The sequence below is a fragment of the Haliotis rubra genome, unplaced genomic scaffold (genome assembly GCF_003918875.1).
Source record: "Haliotis rubra isolate DU_JTF1 unplaced genomic scaffold, ASM391887v1 Scf55, whole genome shotgun sequence".
Lineage (NCBI taxonomy): Eukaryota > Metazoa > Mollusca > Gastropoda > Lepetellida > Haliotidae > Haliotis > Haliotis rubra.
In genome coordinates this window covers 2,728,757-2,744,986 of record NW_025767246.1, presented here as the reverse complement: position 1 = coordinate 2,744,986, position 16,230 = coordinate 2,728,757, and the positions used below count along the sequence as shown (strand labels likewise).

General features: G+C 38.7%; 1 protein-coding gene across 1 annotated transcript; it reads left to right on the top strand.

Annotated features, from left to right (window-relative positions):
• Positions 1-657: 657 nt before the first annotated feature.
• Positions 658-14,172, top strand: LOC124253693 (probable methyltransferase-like protein 24). Its single transcript, XM_046687507.1, has 7 exons — positions 658-1,074; positions 4,400-4,459; positions 5,526-5,647; positions 8,037-8,165; positions 11,046-11,120; positions 12,213-12,351; positions 13,567-14,172. Exons 1-7 carry the CDS (start codon positions 880-882, stop codon positions 13,864-13,866), a joined length of 1,020 nt encoding a protein of 339 aa, XP_046543463.1. The 5' UTR covers positions 658-879; the 3' UTR covers positions 13,867-14,172.
• The last annotated feature ends 2,058 nt before the right edge of the window (positions 14,173-16,230 follow it).

Below are 16,230 nucleotides of genomic sequence, written 5' to 3'. Positions count from 1 at the left end.
GAGTATAGATTTCCTATATATAGTAGGCTCGAACACTAAAGGTTACGTTGTAGATGAAGTCGTGTGTGGCTTGCTGTGGTTGTTTGTTGTCTAACGACAGTATGATAATCGAGTCCGGACCAGACAATCCACTGATCAACGGCATGAGCATCTACCTACACAGTTAGGATAGGACGACATGTGTCAACTAAATCAGCGAGCCTGACCATCCGATCCCGTTAGTCGCCTCTAACGACAAGCATGGGTTACTGAAGACCAATTCTAACCCGTCCATGTACATAAACATTATTCATTAAATATACAAAAAACAGTCTGGTACATTGTGGTTGTTTCCCTTTCCGCACACAGGACCTTGAGTTTTAATTGTGTTTCAGATATTTCAGCGTTTTCAGAAAGCAGGGGATATTTTTAACTTTCGGCTGGGATTTATGATGCATAAAAATAAATTGTTCGCTTGATTTGTTAGATGTATAAATAATTTTTCAGCTCAATATGTTAAAGATGATTATGAGTAGTATGAATCACTGAACATAATCGCATTACCTGACATTACCACAAGAAGCACACACACATCTATGAAGAAAGCTTGATGGATGGATGTAGACAGGCTGACGAAATGCATGGATTTCCTGTATAGAAATCAATACATATCTTTGTACTCATCTACGCTTACCTATCAACTACAAATAGACCGCAGCGGCCATGCAACTACAACAAAACTCTTTCCACCATTGTAAGAAATTTTGATCGTGAAAACAAGCAGAGCGGAACGGGACTGTTCGCGATCCTTGTGCTTGAACAAGCGCCATCTTGTTAATCATCAGCTCTTCCGCAGGAGGGAAAAGTCTCATTTGCTTTGTCCTCCTCGTGTGGTTTGACATGCACGTCCGGGTCGGCTTGGCAACACAAGCTGACCGTATAGCGTTGAGTAACAGAGACACAGATCAATTTAGGGCATTGTGTTCACGGTGCACACTGTCCAAAATGAAGCGCTCGGTTGTTGGATTTGCGATCGGCTCGTTCATGTTAGTTGGAATTATCGTATTTCATACAGAAATTGGAGACTTTTTTCTGGTGAGTAACATCGTGAACATCAGACTGATAAGTTTTTGTGGTAACATTCATGTTTCTATAGATAGATGGCGTGTTGTTGGAAAGATAACTAGGTGCACATGGCGGTTGGATAGTAGAATACATGCATACCGAGTGAAATCACACACACGTGTGTGTGTGTGTGTGTGTGTGTGTGTGTGTGTGTGTGTGTGTGTGTGTGTGTGTGTGTGTGTGTGTGTGTGTGTGTGTGTGTGTGTGTGTGTTGCTGTTATCCCGTCAGCTTCTACTCAAAACGTGCACGTGAAGGTGAGGTCAATCGATAAAAAACCTCATTTTGGACCTCCTGAAATGCTGGAAACCATTCAGCCGTACGAAGTAAAAATCACTCCATGATTGAACTGTCGATTAGGAGCACCATTTGCCGGGGGCATCTTACACGTACACCACGCCAAACGATTGACCATGGGAAAATGCAGACAACAGGGCAAGGACACTGTATATATTATATAGCTATAGTAGTCCCTTATCACATCCTGTTCCCAGTCCCCTAGACTAACAACTAGTCACTGAAATGAACATAATTTACTGAAAAAAAGTTCATAGTAAAAAAAATTAAATATATATAATGAAAAGGTGCCCTTAGACTTTATTCACCTGAAGCTGAGGAAATCTAGACTTGCCACATTTTCTAGACTTGCGTGGGCTTTCTTGGATATATTTACTTCAGGGTCTGTACGACAGACTACCAGTCCCTAAATACATTCCCATCCCATTGAGAGATCGGGCTTCTTGTGTAAGAGGCTCAGTCATGGGTCACGTGACGACTAGCCTTTTGATTATTTCAGGAAGCACTCTTTCCTGACCTGCTGGCAATGCGAACCCCAACAACGTAAAACGTTCAATTATTCATTATCCACTAATTATCCACTGATCCATGTGTATTTGGGAAATGTGTGGGTGGATGGTGTTGGGGTAGGTTTGGGGGGTGGGGGTTGTTGTTGTTGTCAAATCACAGGGTATTTGCTAGTACATAGAGTCTACACAGTTAGAGGAAGAATAAAGCTGTTTTTGGGTGTACAAAAACATCTATTATAGCATCTATGGTGGCTGTATCTGTTAACATGGGCTGGAAAGTTACTGCTTTCGATTTATTTTACGCCACATTTACTTCGAGAGACCGTGTCCCATACTAAATATATGCCATTGATCATTTATACTATTCTTTTTTAATACATCCGAGAAATAGATTTGATGTGACAGCTGTTTCCGTTTTAAGGCCTACATCTGGTCATATCGCTGTTTTCCATGTGTCCAATTCATACAATTTTTCACCACTAATTTGCCAGTATCTCTGATGAAATGTGTTTAGGCGGACAGTTTGGAGTGATTATTTACGGTCTCAACGTTATATATTTGCAGTAATTGTACATATAATGTTGTTGTTTATATTTGTATATGCTTTTAAAGGCACTATATCCCAACACATTTCTCTATAATCAATAATGCATTTCTCTCAATGATACTAACTATCCGCCCTCAGAGAAGCTACCATATAATTTATTCCAAAAACAAAATACGTATTTGGATTACAATATTGAATTAAAAAGTTCGAATGAATTCATGCACCGTTGCATTAAATCGACTCTCGCGCCCTCTACTGCCCGAACATTATTTCAAGCGAACCCCATAGAGTTTTGCCCCTTGGAGCGCTCTTTACGAATATCCTACAAACACATGTGATTGAAACCATTTCGGCAAACACCGACAACACCGCGTGCGACAGGTTTTGATGTACGGAGCAATTGTTTACATTCCATATATTACAAGTGTCCTCTGTTTGAAAACTGTTCGCCTCGAAGTTTCAGTTATCGATTTCAAGCAAGTCGTAAGGGACAATAAGTCTTTTATTGCATCAATAGGAAGCTAAAGTGAGTGCATATGCCCCAATATATATAATATAGGCCATAATATTGTCGAAAGTGTGTGACATTGTGCCTTTAACGTTACTGTTCTTTGCTGTTTGAACCGTGAAGTTTCGGGTTAGTATTGGTCTTCAGCAACCCATGCTTGTCGTAAGAGTCGACTTGGATGAAAACATGTCATCGTATCCCATTTGCGTACATCGATGCTCATGCTATTGATCACTGGATTGTCTGGCCGCCGCCATATAGCGTACGGCGTTACACAAACAAACAAATATATACAGACATTATGGGTGTTTCCCTCTGCTTGCTGTAAGCTCCAGTGCCATGTGCTTTGTGGTATGTTTGGTTAACATACCAAGGGATTACAACCCTGAAATTGTTGGAGCGGCAGCCCAGTGGTTAAAGCGTTCGCTCGTCACGCCGAAGACCCCGGGTTCGATTCACCACATGGGTACAGTGAGTGAAGCCCATTTCTGGTGTCCCCCGCCGTGATATTGCTGGAATATTTCTAAAAGCGGCGTAAAACTAAACTCACTCACTGAAATTGTCATAAAAATATGTCGTTTGCTTGGTTATTTAAAGATGGTGCTCAGGACAATATATGGTTGGCTGCTTTCTCTTAGGATTGGATTAATGAGAATATGGCGAAACCCGTTTTCCATACATATTGTGTTCTTGAGAATATAGGGAGGCTGTTTTCCATAAATATTCGTGAGAATATGTGGAAAAGTACCGGTGATGGGGAAAGCTATTTTCCCAAAAATATTGTGTTCGTGGCGATTGAGGATAGCTGTTTTCCATAAATATTATATTCGTGAGAATACATTAATATCATGTTCATGAGAATATACGGAAAGCTGTTTTACATAAATATTGTATTCGTGAGAATATGGGAAAGCTGTTTTCCATAAATATTGCATTCGTGAGCATATGCATGGGGAAAGCTATTTTCCAAAAAAACATTGTGTTCGTGACGATTGAGAATAGCTGTTTTCCATAAACATCATGTTCATGATAAAATGGAGAAAGCTGTTTTACATATTATAAATATTATGTTCATGTGAATATGTGGAAAGCTGTTTTCCATAAATATTATATTCGTGAGAATACAGGAGAAGCTGTTTTACATTAATATCATGTTCATGAGAATATGTTTTACTTAAATATTGCATTTCTTGAGGATATGGGGAAAGCTATTTTCCAAAAATATTGTGTTCGTGACGATTGGGGGAAAGCTCCTTTCCATAAACATCATGTTCGTGAGAATATGGGGAAAGGTGTTTTCTAGAACTATTGTATTCGTGAGAATATCGAAAAAGCTGTTTTCTATAAATATTGTGTCCGTGAGCTTATGGGGGAAAGCTGTTTTCCATACATGAAACGTTTTCATAAATGATAACCGCTGACCTGTCTTGTTCCAGCGCAACTCGCCTGTGCCAGTCATCTACGAGGAGAATTGTCAAAGTCACAAGTATGAAAAGGTATGCTTCGTTGACAGTGGGTGTTGATCTTACCTTTTCAGTTTACACAAGTTTGACTCATGAAGATCGATTCGTGTTAAAATTGGTCTTCAGCAACCCATGCTGCATGACGAAGCAGTATTTGACAAAAGGCAACTAACAGGATCTGGTGGTCAGGCTCGTAGACTAGCTTGTCATGATGACAATCACCGGATTGTCTGGTCCAGATTCGATTATTTACAGACCGCCGCCATATAGCTGGGATATTGCTGAGTGCGGCGTTAAACAAGAAAGAAAAAAAGAAAGAAACATACACGTGTGTATCTTATTGCGTGAATAAGCGAATTCAGTATATGCCGTTGTAAACTGTGTTCAAGATAGAGCATTAGTTTGTATGCTTGTTTGTTATGAAGCCATATTACAGCTACAAGACAGCGGCCTTGACATAATAGAGACAGGTATCATGAGCATCGACAGCTACTTTTAAGAACACTGTTTAATACTTCTTACGTAATAGGGGCGGTGGGGTAGCCTAGTGGTTAAAGCGTTGGCTCGTCACTCCGAAGGCCCGGGTTCGAATCCCCACATGGGTACATTGTGTGAAGCCCGTTTCTGGTGTCTCCCGCCGTGATGTTGCTGGAATATTGCTAAAAGCGGCGCAAAACCAAACTCAGTCAGTCAGTCTTACGTAATAATAAACCAATATTGTTTAAATTCTAATGTCTTCGTGGAAAACAATAATTATTTTATCCTACTGCTTTGTAAATGGTGCTATTTTAACTATGAAGGATGCATCACTGAGGAAATGGACCTTTCTTTTCTTCCGACTGGGGGCGGTGAGGTAGCCTAGTGGTTAAAGCGTTCATTCGTCACGCCGAAGACTCGGGTTCGATTCCCCACATGGGTACAATGTATGAAGCCCTATTTTTATGTCCCTTGTGATATTGCTGGAATATTGATAAAAAACGTCGTAATACTAAACTCAATCACTCATTTCCGAGGAAATCTCTGATCTTAAGGGATCAAGTTCAATGCGTTATGATTTAGTTAAGAATTAGGATCTAATACTCATTGATTATTGTTCCAGGATAATGCTTACACAGATACACCAATCATCCCTGTGGCAGAGTGTCGCAGAGGTCATGTGCCCCCTACACGATCTGAGATACGAACACTTGAACCTGGTCAATTGACTGAAATATACCACAGGTAAAATGTTAAAACGTTAAAACAGAGTGAGACTTGTCGCGGATCGCTTTATCTGCTAATTAGTCAGGGTCTCAACTGACTGTTTGGTTGATTGATTGCTTCGTTGAGTGAGTGAGTGAGTGAGTGAGTGAGTGCGTGAGTGCGTGCGTGAGTGCGTGAGTGCGTGAGTGCGTGAGTGCGTGCGTGAATGAGTGAGTGAGTGAGCTAGAACAGCATCCCTGTCCATCCCTGAGCAACGGTTTTTATTATGCATGGTTGTCTCCCTTAGAGGTAAATGTTCCAGTTTTCATGTCTTTATTAAAACAACGACTACAAGATAAATTCATTACGTATTGGTGCCAGGAGATGATGAAATCTACTACTTATATGTTATTCAAACAATTTAAGGTAAAATTTGGCTTTGAAATGTATTTAGTTAATGTTTTAAATTGTAACCACAGGTCTGCATTATACAAATTAAGATTATCATCTCATACATTATTAATTGAAACTGGTAGACATGGTAGTAATAAAATCCCACGGGATGAAATAAATTGTACTAACTGTAATGTTAATGACATAGAAGACGAATTTCACTTTTTACTCAGGTGTCCATCGTACACTCACCTAAGATCTATTCATTTAAAGAAATATTATTGTAAAAGGTCTTTTCATTTAAAGAAATATTATTGTAAAAGGTCTATTCATTTAAAGAAATATTATTGTAAAAGGTCTATTCATTTAAAGAAATATTATTGTAAAAGGTCTATTCATTTAAAGAAATATTATTGTAAAAGATCTATTCATTTAAAGAAATATTATTGTAAAAGATCTATTCATTTAAAGAAATATTATTGTAAAAGATCTATTCATTTAAAGAAATATTATTGTAAAGGATTATTCATTTAAAGAAATATTATTGTAAAAGATCTATTCATTTAAAGAAATATTATTGTAAAAGGTCTATTCATTTAAAGAAATGTTATTGTAAAAGATCTATTCATTTAAAGAAATATTATTGTAAAAGGTCTATTCATTTAAAGAAATGTTATTGTAAAAGATCTATTCATTTAAAGAAATATTATTGTAAAAGGTCTATTCATTTAAAGAAATATTATTGTAAAAGGTCTTTTCATTTAAAGAAATATTATTGTAAAAGGTCTATTCATTTAAAGAAATATTATTGTAAAAGGTCTATTCATTTAAAGAAATATTATTGTAAAAGGTCTATTCATTTAAAGAAATATTATTGTAAAAGGTCTATTCATTTAAAGAAATATTATTGTAAAAGGTCTATTCATTTAAAGAAATATTATTGTAAAAGATCTATTCATTTAAAGAAATGTTATTGTAAAAGATCTATTCATTTAAAGAAATATTATTGTAAAAGATCTATTCATTTAAAGAAATATTATTGTAAAAGATCTATTCATTTAAAGAAATATTATTGTAAAAGATCTATTCATTTAAAGAAATATTATTGTAAAAGGTCTATTCATTTAAAGAAATATTATTGTAAAAGATCTATTCATTTAAAGAAATATTATTGTAAAAGGTCTATTCATTTAAAGAAATATTATTGTAAAAGGTCTATTCATTTAAAGATATATTATTGTAAAAGGTCTATTCATTTAAAGAAATATTATTGTAAAAGATCTATTCTTTTAAAGAAATATTATTGTAAAAGATTATTCATTTAAAGAAATATTATTGTAAAAGATCTATTCATTTAAAGAAATATTATTGTAAAAGGTCTATTCATTTAAAGAAATGTTATTGTAAAAGATCTATTCATTTAAAGAAATATTATTGTAAAAGGTCTATTCATTTAAAGAAATGTTATTGTAAAAGATCTATTCATTTAAAGAAATATTATTGTAAAAATTATTCAGTTTATAAATGTATACAGTTATTATCATCAGAAAATATTAATACTCAACGCTCTCTAGGCAGATATGTGTATGAAGCATTCCGTGTAAGAAACAACTTTTAACTTATTAATAATGTCATCCTCACCATCCAACATAAATATTATCTATATTGTATTGTATGTATGGCCAGAGGCCCATGTGGCTTGCGTCAATAAAATCTGTCTGTCTGTCTTAATGCGGAAGGAACATGCCGAGTGGGATCATACAAACTCATATATACTGTTTCGTCCTTGATATAACCTTGACCTTGACCTCTATCCTTTCTGATCTGAATCATTTTGGTGGAAATATTAGGATTGAGACTTTGGATATGACTTTGAACTTGTAGTTACGCGGAGAACATGAGAGTGGCTTGTGACGACAACCAACGTGCAAGTCGTATGATCTTGACAATGGAGAGCATCAGGTTGTGTTGTGGGACGCGTTGTGTTAAATGACCTTGACCTTGATGTAGCAACGTCATTACGTCTTTTTTGTAGTTACGTGGAAAACATCCAGGTGGCGTGTGGAGACATGAAGAGAATGGGGCTTCAGCAAGATGGCGGCTGGGAGATCTGTAACGACCCCCTCGTCAAACCAAAGAAACCGTGTCTGGTCTATTCCTTCGGGTGAGGACACGATTTAATGTTGTTATCTGGTAGCACAGTCATTACAAGAAAACAAAGTTCTTGAACCAGAAATATTTTATTGGATAATACACACGCTGGTATGTTAAGTCAGTACTTTACATCACTGAAGACCGTGAAGATTCGGGTTGGAATTGGTCTTCAGTAACCCATGCTTGTTGTAAAACGCGACTAACGGGATCGGGTGGTCAAGCTATCTGACTTGGTTGACACATCTCATCGTATCCCAATTGCGTAGATCGATGCTTATGCTGTTGATCACTGGATTGTCTGGTCCAGAGTCGATTATTTACAGATCGCCGCCATATAACTGGAATATTGCTGAGTGCGGCGTAAAACAATACACACTCACTACATCACTGATGGTATTTACAGAGGCGACCCGCGACAACAAAACTGTACAATTAACTGTGAAGAGTCGCCCCTCCCAGTCGCGAATACACAGTTTCCTGGAATGGCCACTTTGCCCCCCACAATATATAATTGTAGCCTACTTAAAATATATATCATACAATACAAGGGGCGGTGGGGTAGCCTACTGGTCAAAGCGTCCGCTCGTCAAGCCATAGACCCGGGTTCGATTCACCACATTGGTACAGACCACCTCCGTGGTGTAGTGGTTAGAGCGTCCGCCCGGAGAGCGGAAGGTCGCGGGTTCGATCCCCGACCATACTAAAGTACCGTCGGAAATGCTAGAAAAATGCTTTTTGACTTATATTTAAAATTCAGAGGTATTACAGTTACTTAAATAACAAATATCACTTTAAGAAACATCTACCTAATGTAGACCGAGGGAATAAATTTTGAGACATGCCCTAAAATGTGTTTTTACTGATGAAAATACCAAAAACTTAGAAAAATAACGGGTAGTGGGACGTTATTTGATACAAACATTACCTGCCTGTGTTACGTCATCAGCATGCACGGTATCGACAGGTGAAATTGACACCTGAGTACACGCTCGGGGGAAGGGTCATCTCAATAGATGTTGTCTTCAAAATGTTGAATATGTGTACGTATAGTATACGTATTGGTTATGTAAGGGATCATTTGTGTATGTGTGTTTGTTTTGCAATAAACATACGAATTACTGTACATTGGAAAGAATCCTATCACTTGTGTTATCTTATCGATTGATTGTAGAAATGTGCAACGTTTTAATAAGTGCTTTGCATGTCAACAGTATATTTCATTGCAAAAATATGGATGTAATTCGGTCAGTTTAATTTAGTTGTGAACATTGGCCAAAGATTGAACGAAGTCACTGGTGTAGCTTCTTTAGAATATATATATTCTTCTTCTCAACAGTTTTTAGACCGCCGGTCTAAGTACTCCCTTTTCAAAGTTGTCAAGGATGGTTTTACGTCCCGGTTTTGCTTTTGAGACGGTCCCTGTCTTGTCTGATTTGTTTACAATATTGTAAACTTGTTGGTAAGACATACCAACAGCTCTACAAGTTCTGTAATGAACCCTTTCTAAACTAATGAAAGGTTTACCTCTTTCTTTTTCAAGCACAAAAAACTAATAAACCTTTGCAACAATTGACTGCAAATAGTTGGCCATAGTGGACGCTATGATAAAGATGTGCATGCATGACGGGAAACTTATTTATCAAGACTTAACATTTATATTAATATTTCTTCAATAAAGAAACGATAATTAAGTAAAGTAACACAAACATTCAACATTTATTTGTTAAAGAAAAACGTTGATTCATATTTTTACACCACCTGTATTATTAGCATAAATGTAAAGACTATTTCAGATTTCTGTTGTTGAACTCTGAAAAAATCTTAAGTTGTTGTTTTGGTACCATATTCTCTCCTGTAAACTGCCCTTTAAATGCATGGGAATGTTAAATCGATTGAAAAAAAAATTAGGTACACTATAGGCGAGTTGATATATTGACAACATAGTACATTTATCACCTTTATCAAAGTATTAAGGCTAAAAAGCATTTTTCTAGCATTTCCGAGAGTACTTTAACTCACACACTGTTAACATAACGCGGGTGGCGTGGGGCTGGGTTGATGAGGGGCTGCACCACGTAAGACTGAAACCCGAATAAATCCAATGCGCTCACAGTAGTGGTGTGGTAATTGATCGCAGTTCACGATACAATCCATCGATTTACAACCCCTGTATCGCAATACATACGATACATTAAACGTTATATTGCGCTGAGGTGAAGTGAAGTTAGGTTTAACGTCGTGCTTGAGAATATTTCGCTCATATGACGACGTGCGTGCGTGTTTATGTGTATGTGCGGCTGCTTGTACTAGCCCAGACTGAAGCTGGTTTTATAGTGCTAGCCCACTGAGATACCATGCCGCAGTGAAGCATGAATACCCCACTCAGACACATTATACTGACTCCGAGCCGACCAGTACCCATTAATGCCGAGCGCCAGGCAGGGACCAACAAGTACCATATTTTAACGTTTTTTGGTTGACGCGGTCGGGGATCGAACCCGCGACCTTCAGCTTATATTGATGCAAACATGTGAATAGTAACATAAACTGTCCAAGAACCAGATTATGCCGCTTCACCATCATTTCCTGGTTGGTTGTAAATAGCAGAATGTTCCTCCATTATAATATCCTATCTTTATTGTCTGACAAATGATTCGGGGACGTGATTCACATGCGAAAAAGGAGAGTTTGTGATATCATTAAATATCGGAACATATATCATATCACACCCATATTATCTGAATATATAGCGTATCACGTCCACATCATGTCGGCACACCGCCAGCTGACAGTATATACACTTTGCAAGAAATTCTGCATTAGCATTGGTAAATACGAATATATAAACTATAAACAATTTGAATAGCATATATATATATTATATTTCCAGCATCAACAACGACTTCAGTTTCGACGACGCGACGGAACTGGAATACGGATGTCAAATTCATTCTTTTGATCCGAGGTAAGAACTGTAGATGACAATGTTGAATTTGTATCTTTCCTTTAGGGAACATGCGTCTAACGGTTTCCTGTTGTGTTTCACGAACCGTCGGTTCACATGTCACATAACATCATGAATCCTCATAATTTATTTCCGTATGAAATACCAGTTCATAAAACCCCATGCTGCATTTATTTCCTAACGAAACAGAAAATGAAGGACGAAGGATGTACTCGAGTTTGCATATTTATGAAGGAACCCATTTTCATTTGATGTTTAAATCATCACTCATTCCTGCTACACTCTTGTATAAAGTAACCTTTAGCTCTGTAACTGTTCTGTTAATTAAAAGAATGGTTCAGTGAAACTTGAGATGAGAAATGATTGTGCTTCCACATGACCTACATGGCCTTGCTATCAAACCATGAAAGATTAATCGGGGTGAACGGGGATACACGCCTCATAGGTTTCTGTCTGGCGTGCTTAGGGAAGCAATTGTGTACAACTAATTTTGCGGATCCTCAACATAGAGTAATAAGGTTGCAGTCGACCTTAGCGTCTCTCTCTCTCTCTCTCTCAGTCTCTCTCTCTCTCTCTCAGCCAAGTCGAATTCATACGTTTAACGTCACCTCTTTCTCTCCCTTTCTTTCTTCCCCCCCCCCTCTCTCTCTCTCTCTCCTCAGCTAAGTCGAATTCATACGTTAGAATTTGCAGGTACTGTATAATTTCGATAATATTTCATCATATGTACTAGTGTACACTGTTTAACGTCACCTCTTTCTCTCTCCATTTCTTTCTTTTACTCACGGGCTCTGTCTCCCCTAGTGTCTCTCTCTCTCTCTCTCTCTCTCTCTCTCTCTCTCTCTCTCTCTCTCTCTCTCTCTCTCTCTCTCTCTCTCTCTCTCTCATCTCTCTCTCTCTCTCTCTCTCTCTCTCTCTCTCTCTCTCTCTCTCTCTCTCTCTCTCCAGCTTGACTTTCTCTGGTAAGTCGGATTCATAGTTAGAATTTTCAGTAAAACAGATTCCACACTACACGACGTGAAACATCAAGGACATGATTTCGGATTTGTCCGCAGCTAAGGTTATTATTCAAATACGAAATTTTATTCTCAGTATGGGTAAAGACGACCATCAGCGCAGCAAAGGCATAATGTTTCATTCTTTGGGAATTTCGGACTACAACGGCAGATCAGAGAGAAAATGGCCGATGAAAACCCTCAACTGTATACGCGAGTCTCTTCGCCACACGCAGGTATCTGTCTTATGATCCTTGTTTTACCGGGGTTTTTTTTATTTATTTTTTTTATAGCGTCTCATACCATTATTCTAGCTGGTTGTCTGTAAATAATCAATTTCAAATATGGACCCGGTTACTGAATACCTGAGTCGGTCATCGCAATTGGGATGTGACAACATGCAGTAAAGAATTCAGTAACCATGACAACCGATCCCGTTAGGCGCAAACAGAAGTTAATTAGTCTCAACTCAGATTCTCACGGGTGCGTGGCACGGTAGCGGGTGGGGGTAAGTAACGGTAGTGAGTGAGCGACGGAAATAGGGACAGGTTTTTCCATCGCGTTTTGCAATGTTCTCCAACATGACGAAGACGGACACCACGTACCTTAGCTAAGATACATAGCGTTCACTGACATGTCAGTGAACGCCATGTATCTTAGCTACACGTACCTTTGTCGGAAATGATATATCCCACACGTTCGCTATGACAGACTTGCGTCTCGTGGGGCTAGGGACCTATTAGCTTGAGTTCGAATCCCGGCCCGCCCAAATTTTGTATTATAAGTTGTTCAGTGGTCTCGAGGCGGACATGAGCTGATGTACCCTCGATGTTTGTTTATGTTTGGGACATGAAGGAACATCGAGGGTACATCAACCCATGGACCACGAGGGACCAGTGAACAACGTATTTATCTTACCAAACACCTCAATGGTAATTTTGAACTGTTTGAAGCACGGGTATCGGATCATAGTATAGAGGACAGGACGACAAGAAAAACAAATTTAGAGTTATCTCCCTTTCATCGATTTGCATTCGCGAAACATCGGTAATTTCCGTACACCATACCTGATTCAATGTTATTCGAGATAAAGAATTACTACTACGAAGTACCAAATGAGTTCGGCATTCCCAGCGGGGTACATAGAAAATGTTACTCGCTTGTAAGCGGGGTCCATTGAAAAATATAGAAGAGCGCTCAGCCAATCAGAAAATGACGTTTTTGTTAGCACCATATCTTTGCAATATCCTGTGTTTCACCAACGTGGTGAGACCAGCATCACTTTAGGATTTCCTCCCAAATTAAGCTGAACATGACGTAACTCGAATACCGTTTAAACCCAAATTCACCCATTTCGTCGTGACGAGAGACCCCCTTAACTCCGGTACCAAAATATCTTTAAACTTTACCAAAACGATACATCATTAATCCTTTTTCTTTTCATCTTTCAGACTACAATTGATATTTTGAAAATTGATATTGAAGATATGGAGTGGAAGGTGATCCCGGAAATGATGAGAAACAACGCGTTACACAACGTGACACAGTTTGTATTTGAGGTGCATATTTCACTGCAACATACAGACGCTCCTCCAGACAAGTACATAACGGCACTGGAAATATTCCGGGATCTATATGATCTCGGTTATCGGATTTTCCTCACACATAGAAACCAGTATTGCCATTACAAGTCGATGTCAGGAAAGCAGAGGACTTCTTGCCATGAAATTTTTATGATGAAAGTTTGCTGAGTGGGATTAGCGACAGTTTTGTTTCTGACCTTTTATTTGTGGTTTTGTTTGTGGTGCTAGCCGATCTCACGCATATCATGGTATTTCTGAAAGATTGCTCACAATTGAGTTTGTACGGTGGACGTTTCACGAAAAATGACAGGGGTCACGTGATATGTTCTCAATCCATGTACCATTTGATTCCAACTAGTGACTGCGGATCTTGGCACGACTATGGGACGCTACTCTGTAGTGTTTGCAAGATCAGTCATACCCCCATTTGTGGAGTAATCATTCACCGTCCATGTTGTGTTTTTCTCACTTCAAAACAAAATGGAGACAATTATCTGCCAGTATGCAAATGTCAAAGACTGCAAATATCTAAAGACTGTTAGACCCACGGATTTCGAAATGTTTCAAGACTATTGGACCCACGTATCAGCACTCAGTAGCAACGATTGCAATTGCGTGGAAAACCTACTGTTGACGTTTGATTGTTTGATCTTCATCAACCAAGATATTTTACGTGTGGAATTTAGTCTGCCACATCACTTCCGGTCATTTTATTGGTTTTATTCATATATTTTATTCATTTTCAATTAAATCATGTACTTCCTTTACGAAAAACTAATGCTTATGGAAATACTGTCAGGCGGGTTTGCGTTTATGATTTTATATTAATTCTATATATGAATAGTTACATTTGATAACTATTATGTATCGTTCCAAATTTGAATTCATTGGTCAGCACTCAATAGCAATAACAGGTTAGGAAGGTTTGCCTAGTCCACCAATTAGTGGGCATAGCGGGTTGACGAATACACCACAGCTCTTGAACTCCACCTCAGTCCCTGTCGTGGAAATGGACGATGTGCGTGGAAAACCTACTGTTGACGTTTGATTGTTTGAAAAGATATTTTACGTGTGGGAATTTAGTCTGCCACATCTGTCATTTTATTGGTTTTATTCATATATTTTATTCACAGTTTAATTTTATGATAATTATTTTTCAGTATTAAATCAACTTCCTTTCTGCAAATGTCTGTTGAGCCACCTAATGCCAAGAAAGAGGCAAAATGTTTCTTCATGTTACCCTGCCTGGAGCTCGATATTAAAGGGTTGATACGAAGAGTGGACAATGACCTGTCTGGGTGAGATGTCCATGTTAAACTGCTGTATAAGAGCAGTAATCACGAACACGACGATGAACCCCTCGTCACGCCATCTCAACACTATATCCAAATATATGAGGGGCGGTGGGGTAGCCTAAGTGGTTAAAGCGTTCGCTTGTCACGCCGAAGAGCCGGGTTCGATTCCCACATGGGTACAATGTGTGAAACCCATTTCTGTTGTCCCCGCGGCAGTATTGCTGGAATATTGCTAAAAGCGGCGTAAAACCATACTCACTCACTCACTCACTCAACAAATATATGAATCAGACCCTGACAAACCAGTGGCTGGTATGCTGGCTGGAAATCAACCACGTTATGAAAACCAGACGCTGGTTATCTGAAGGCTGATCAACCAACATGGGCAATGTGGAATGGGAACACAATGTATGCCCCGACTGGAACATCTTGGAGATGGTGTCATATGTTGATGCTGGCGATTTTAAGAGCGCTTCTGATGAATCGAAACCTTATCTACCGCCGCACTTGCAAATAATGGGGATGATACTATGTTCTCCACTCTCACACCCCTTAAACACGGATCTAAAATATGATTGGTATTTTGCGGCTCCGGACATGGATTTTCCTTATGGCTTTGAGTAAATTATTCTGAGAAGAAGAGTTTATGCGTAGCAAGGGGATGATAAGCATTGGAAGGATCTGTTGCTTTAGATGAGAGTGAGTGAGTTTAGTTTTACGCCGCGCTCAGCAATATTCAAGTGATATGGCGGCGGTCTGTAAATAATGAGTCTTGACCAGACAATCCAGTGATCAACAGCCTGAGCATTGATCTACTTAACTGGGATACGATGACGTGTCAACCTTATCAGCGAGCTTGACCACCCGATCCCGTTAGTCGCCTCTTACGACAAGCATGGGTTACTGAAGACCAATTCTAACCCGGATCTTCACGGTGTGCTTGAATAGGATCCCGTGGTCACAAGCTGCGGAGATGCCCCTTAAACACATTCAGTATGTGAAGGAAGTAATCGTGAGTGCTAGCGTGTCATTATGTATGTTTACGTGTGTATGCGTTAGTTTCTTGGTGTTTTGTTGTATGCTGTTGATTTACTATGATGTGTGCGCGCGTACACGCGTCCATGTGCGTGTGCGCATGTGCGTCTTTATTGTGACTGGTATGTTCGAAGTACGTCAAACATTTTATTCTTTGAATATTCGCAGATGGGTTAATAGCGGAGAGTCAAGGTCTGACTCA

Excerpts from the sequence above, each read along its gene's own strand:
- LOC124253693 (XM_046687507.1), top strand. The coding sequence starts at position 880 with ATGCACGTCCGGGTCGGCTTGGCAACACAAGCTGACCGTATAGCGTTG. Across the intron at positions 4,460-5,525 it reads AAAGTCACAAGTATGAAAAG|GATAATGCTTACACAGATAC; the intron begins GTATGCTTCGTT and ends TTATTGTTCCAG. Across the intron at positions 11,121-12,212 it reads ATTCATTCTTTTGATCCGAG|TATGGGTAAAGACGACCATC; the intron begins GTAAGAACTGTA and ends TTTTATTCTCAG.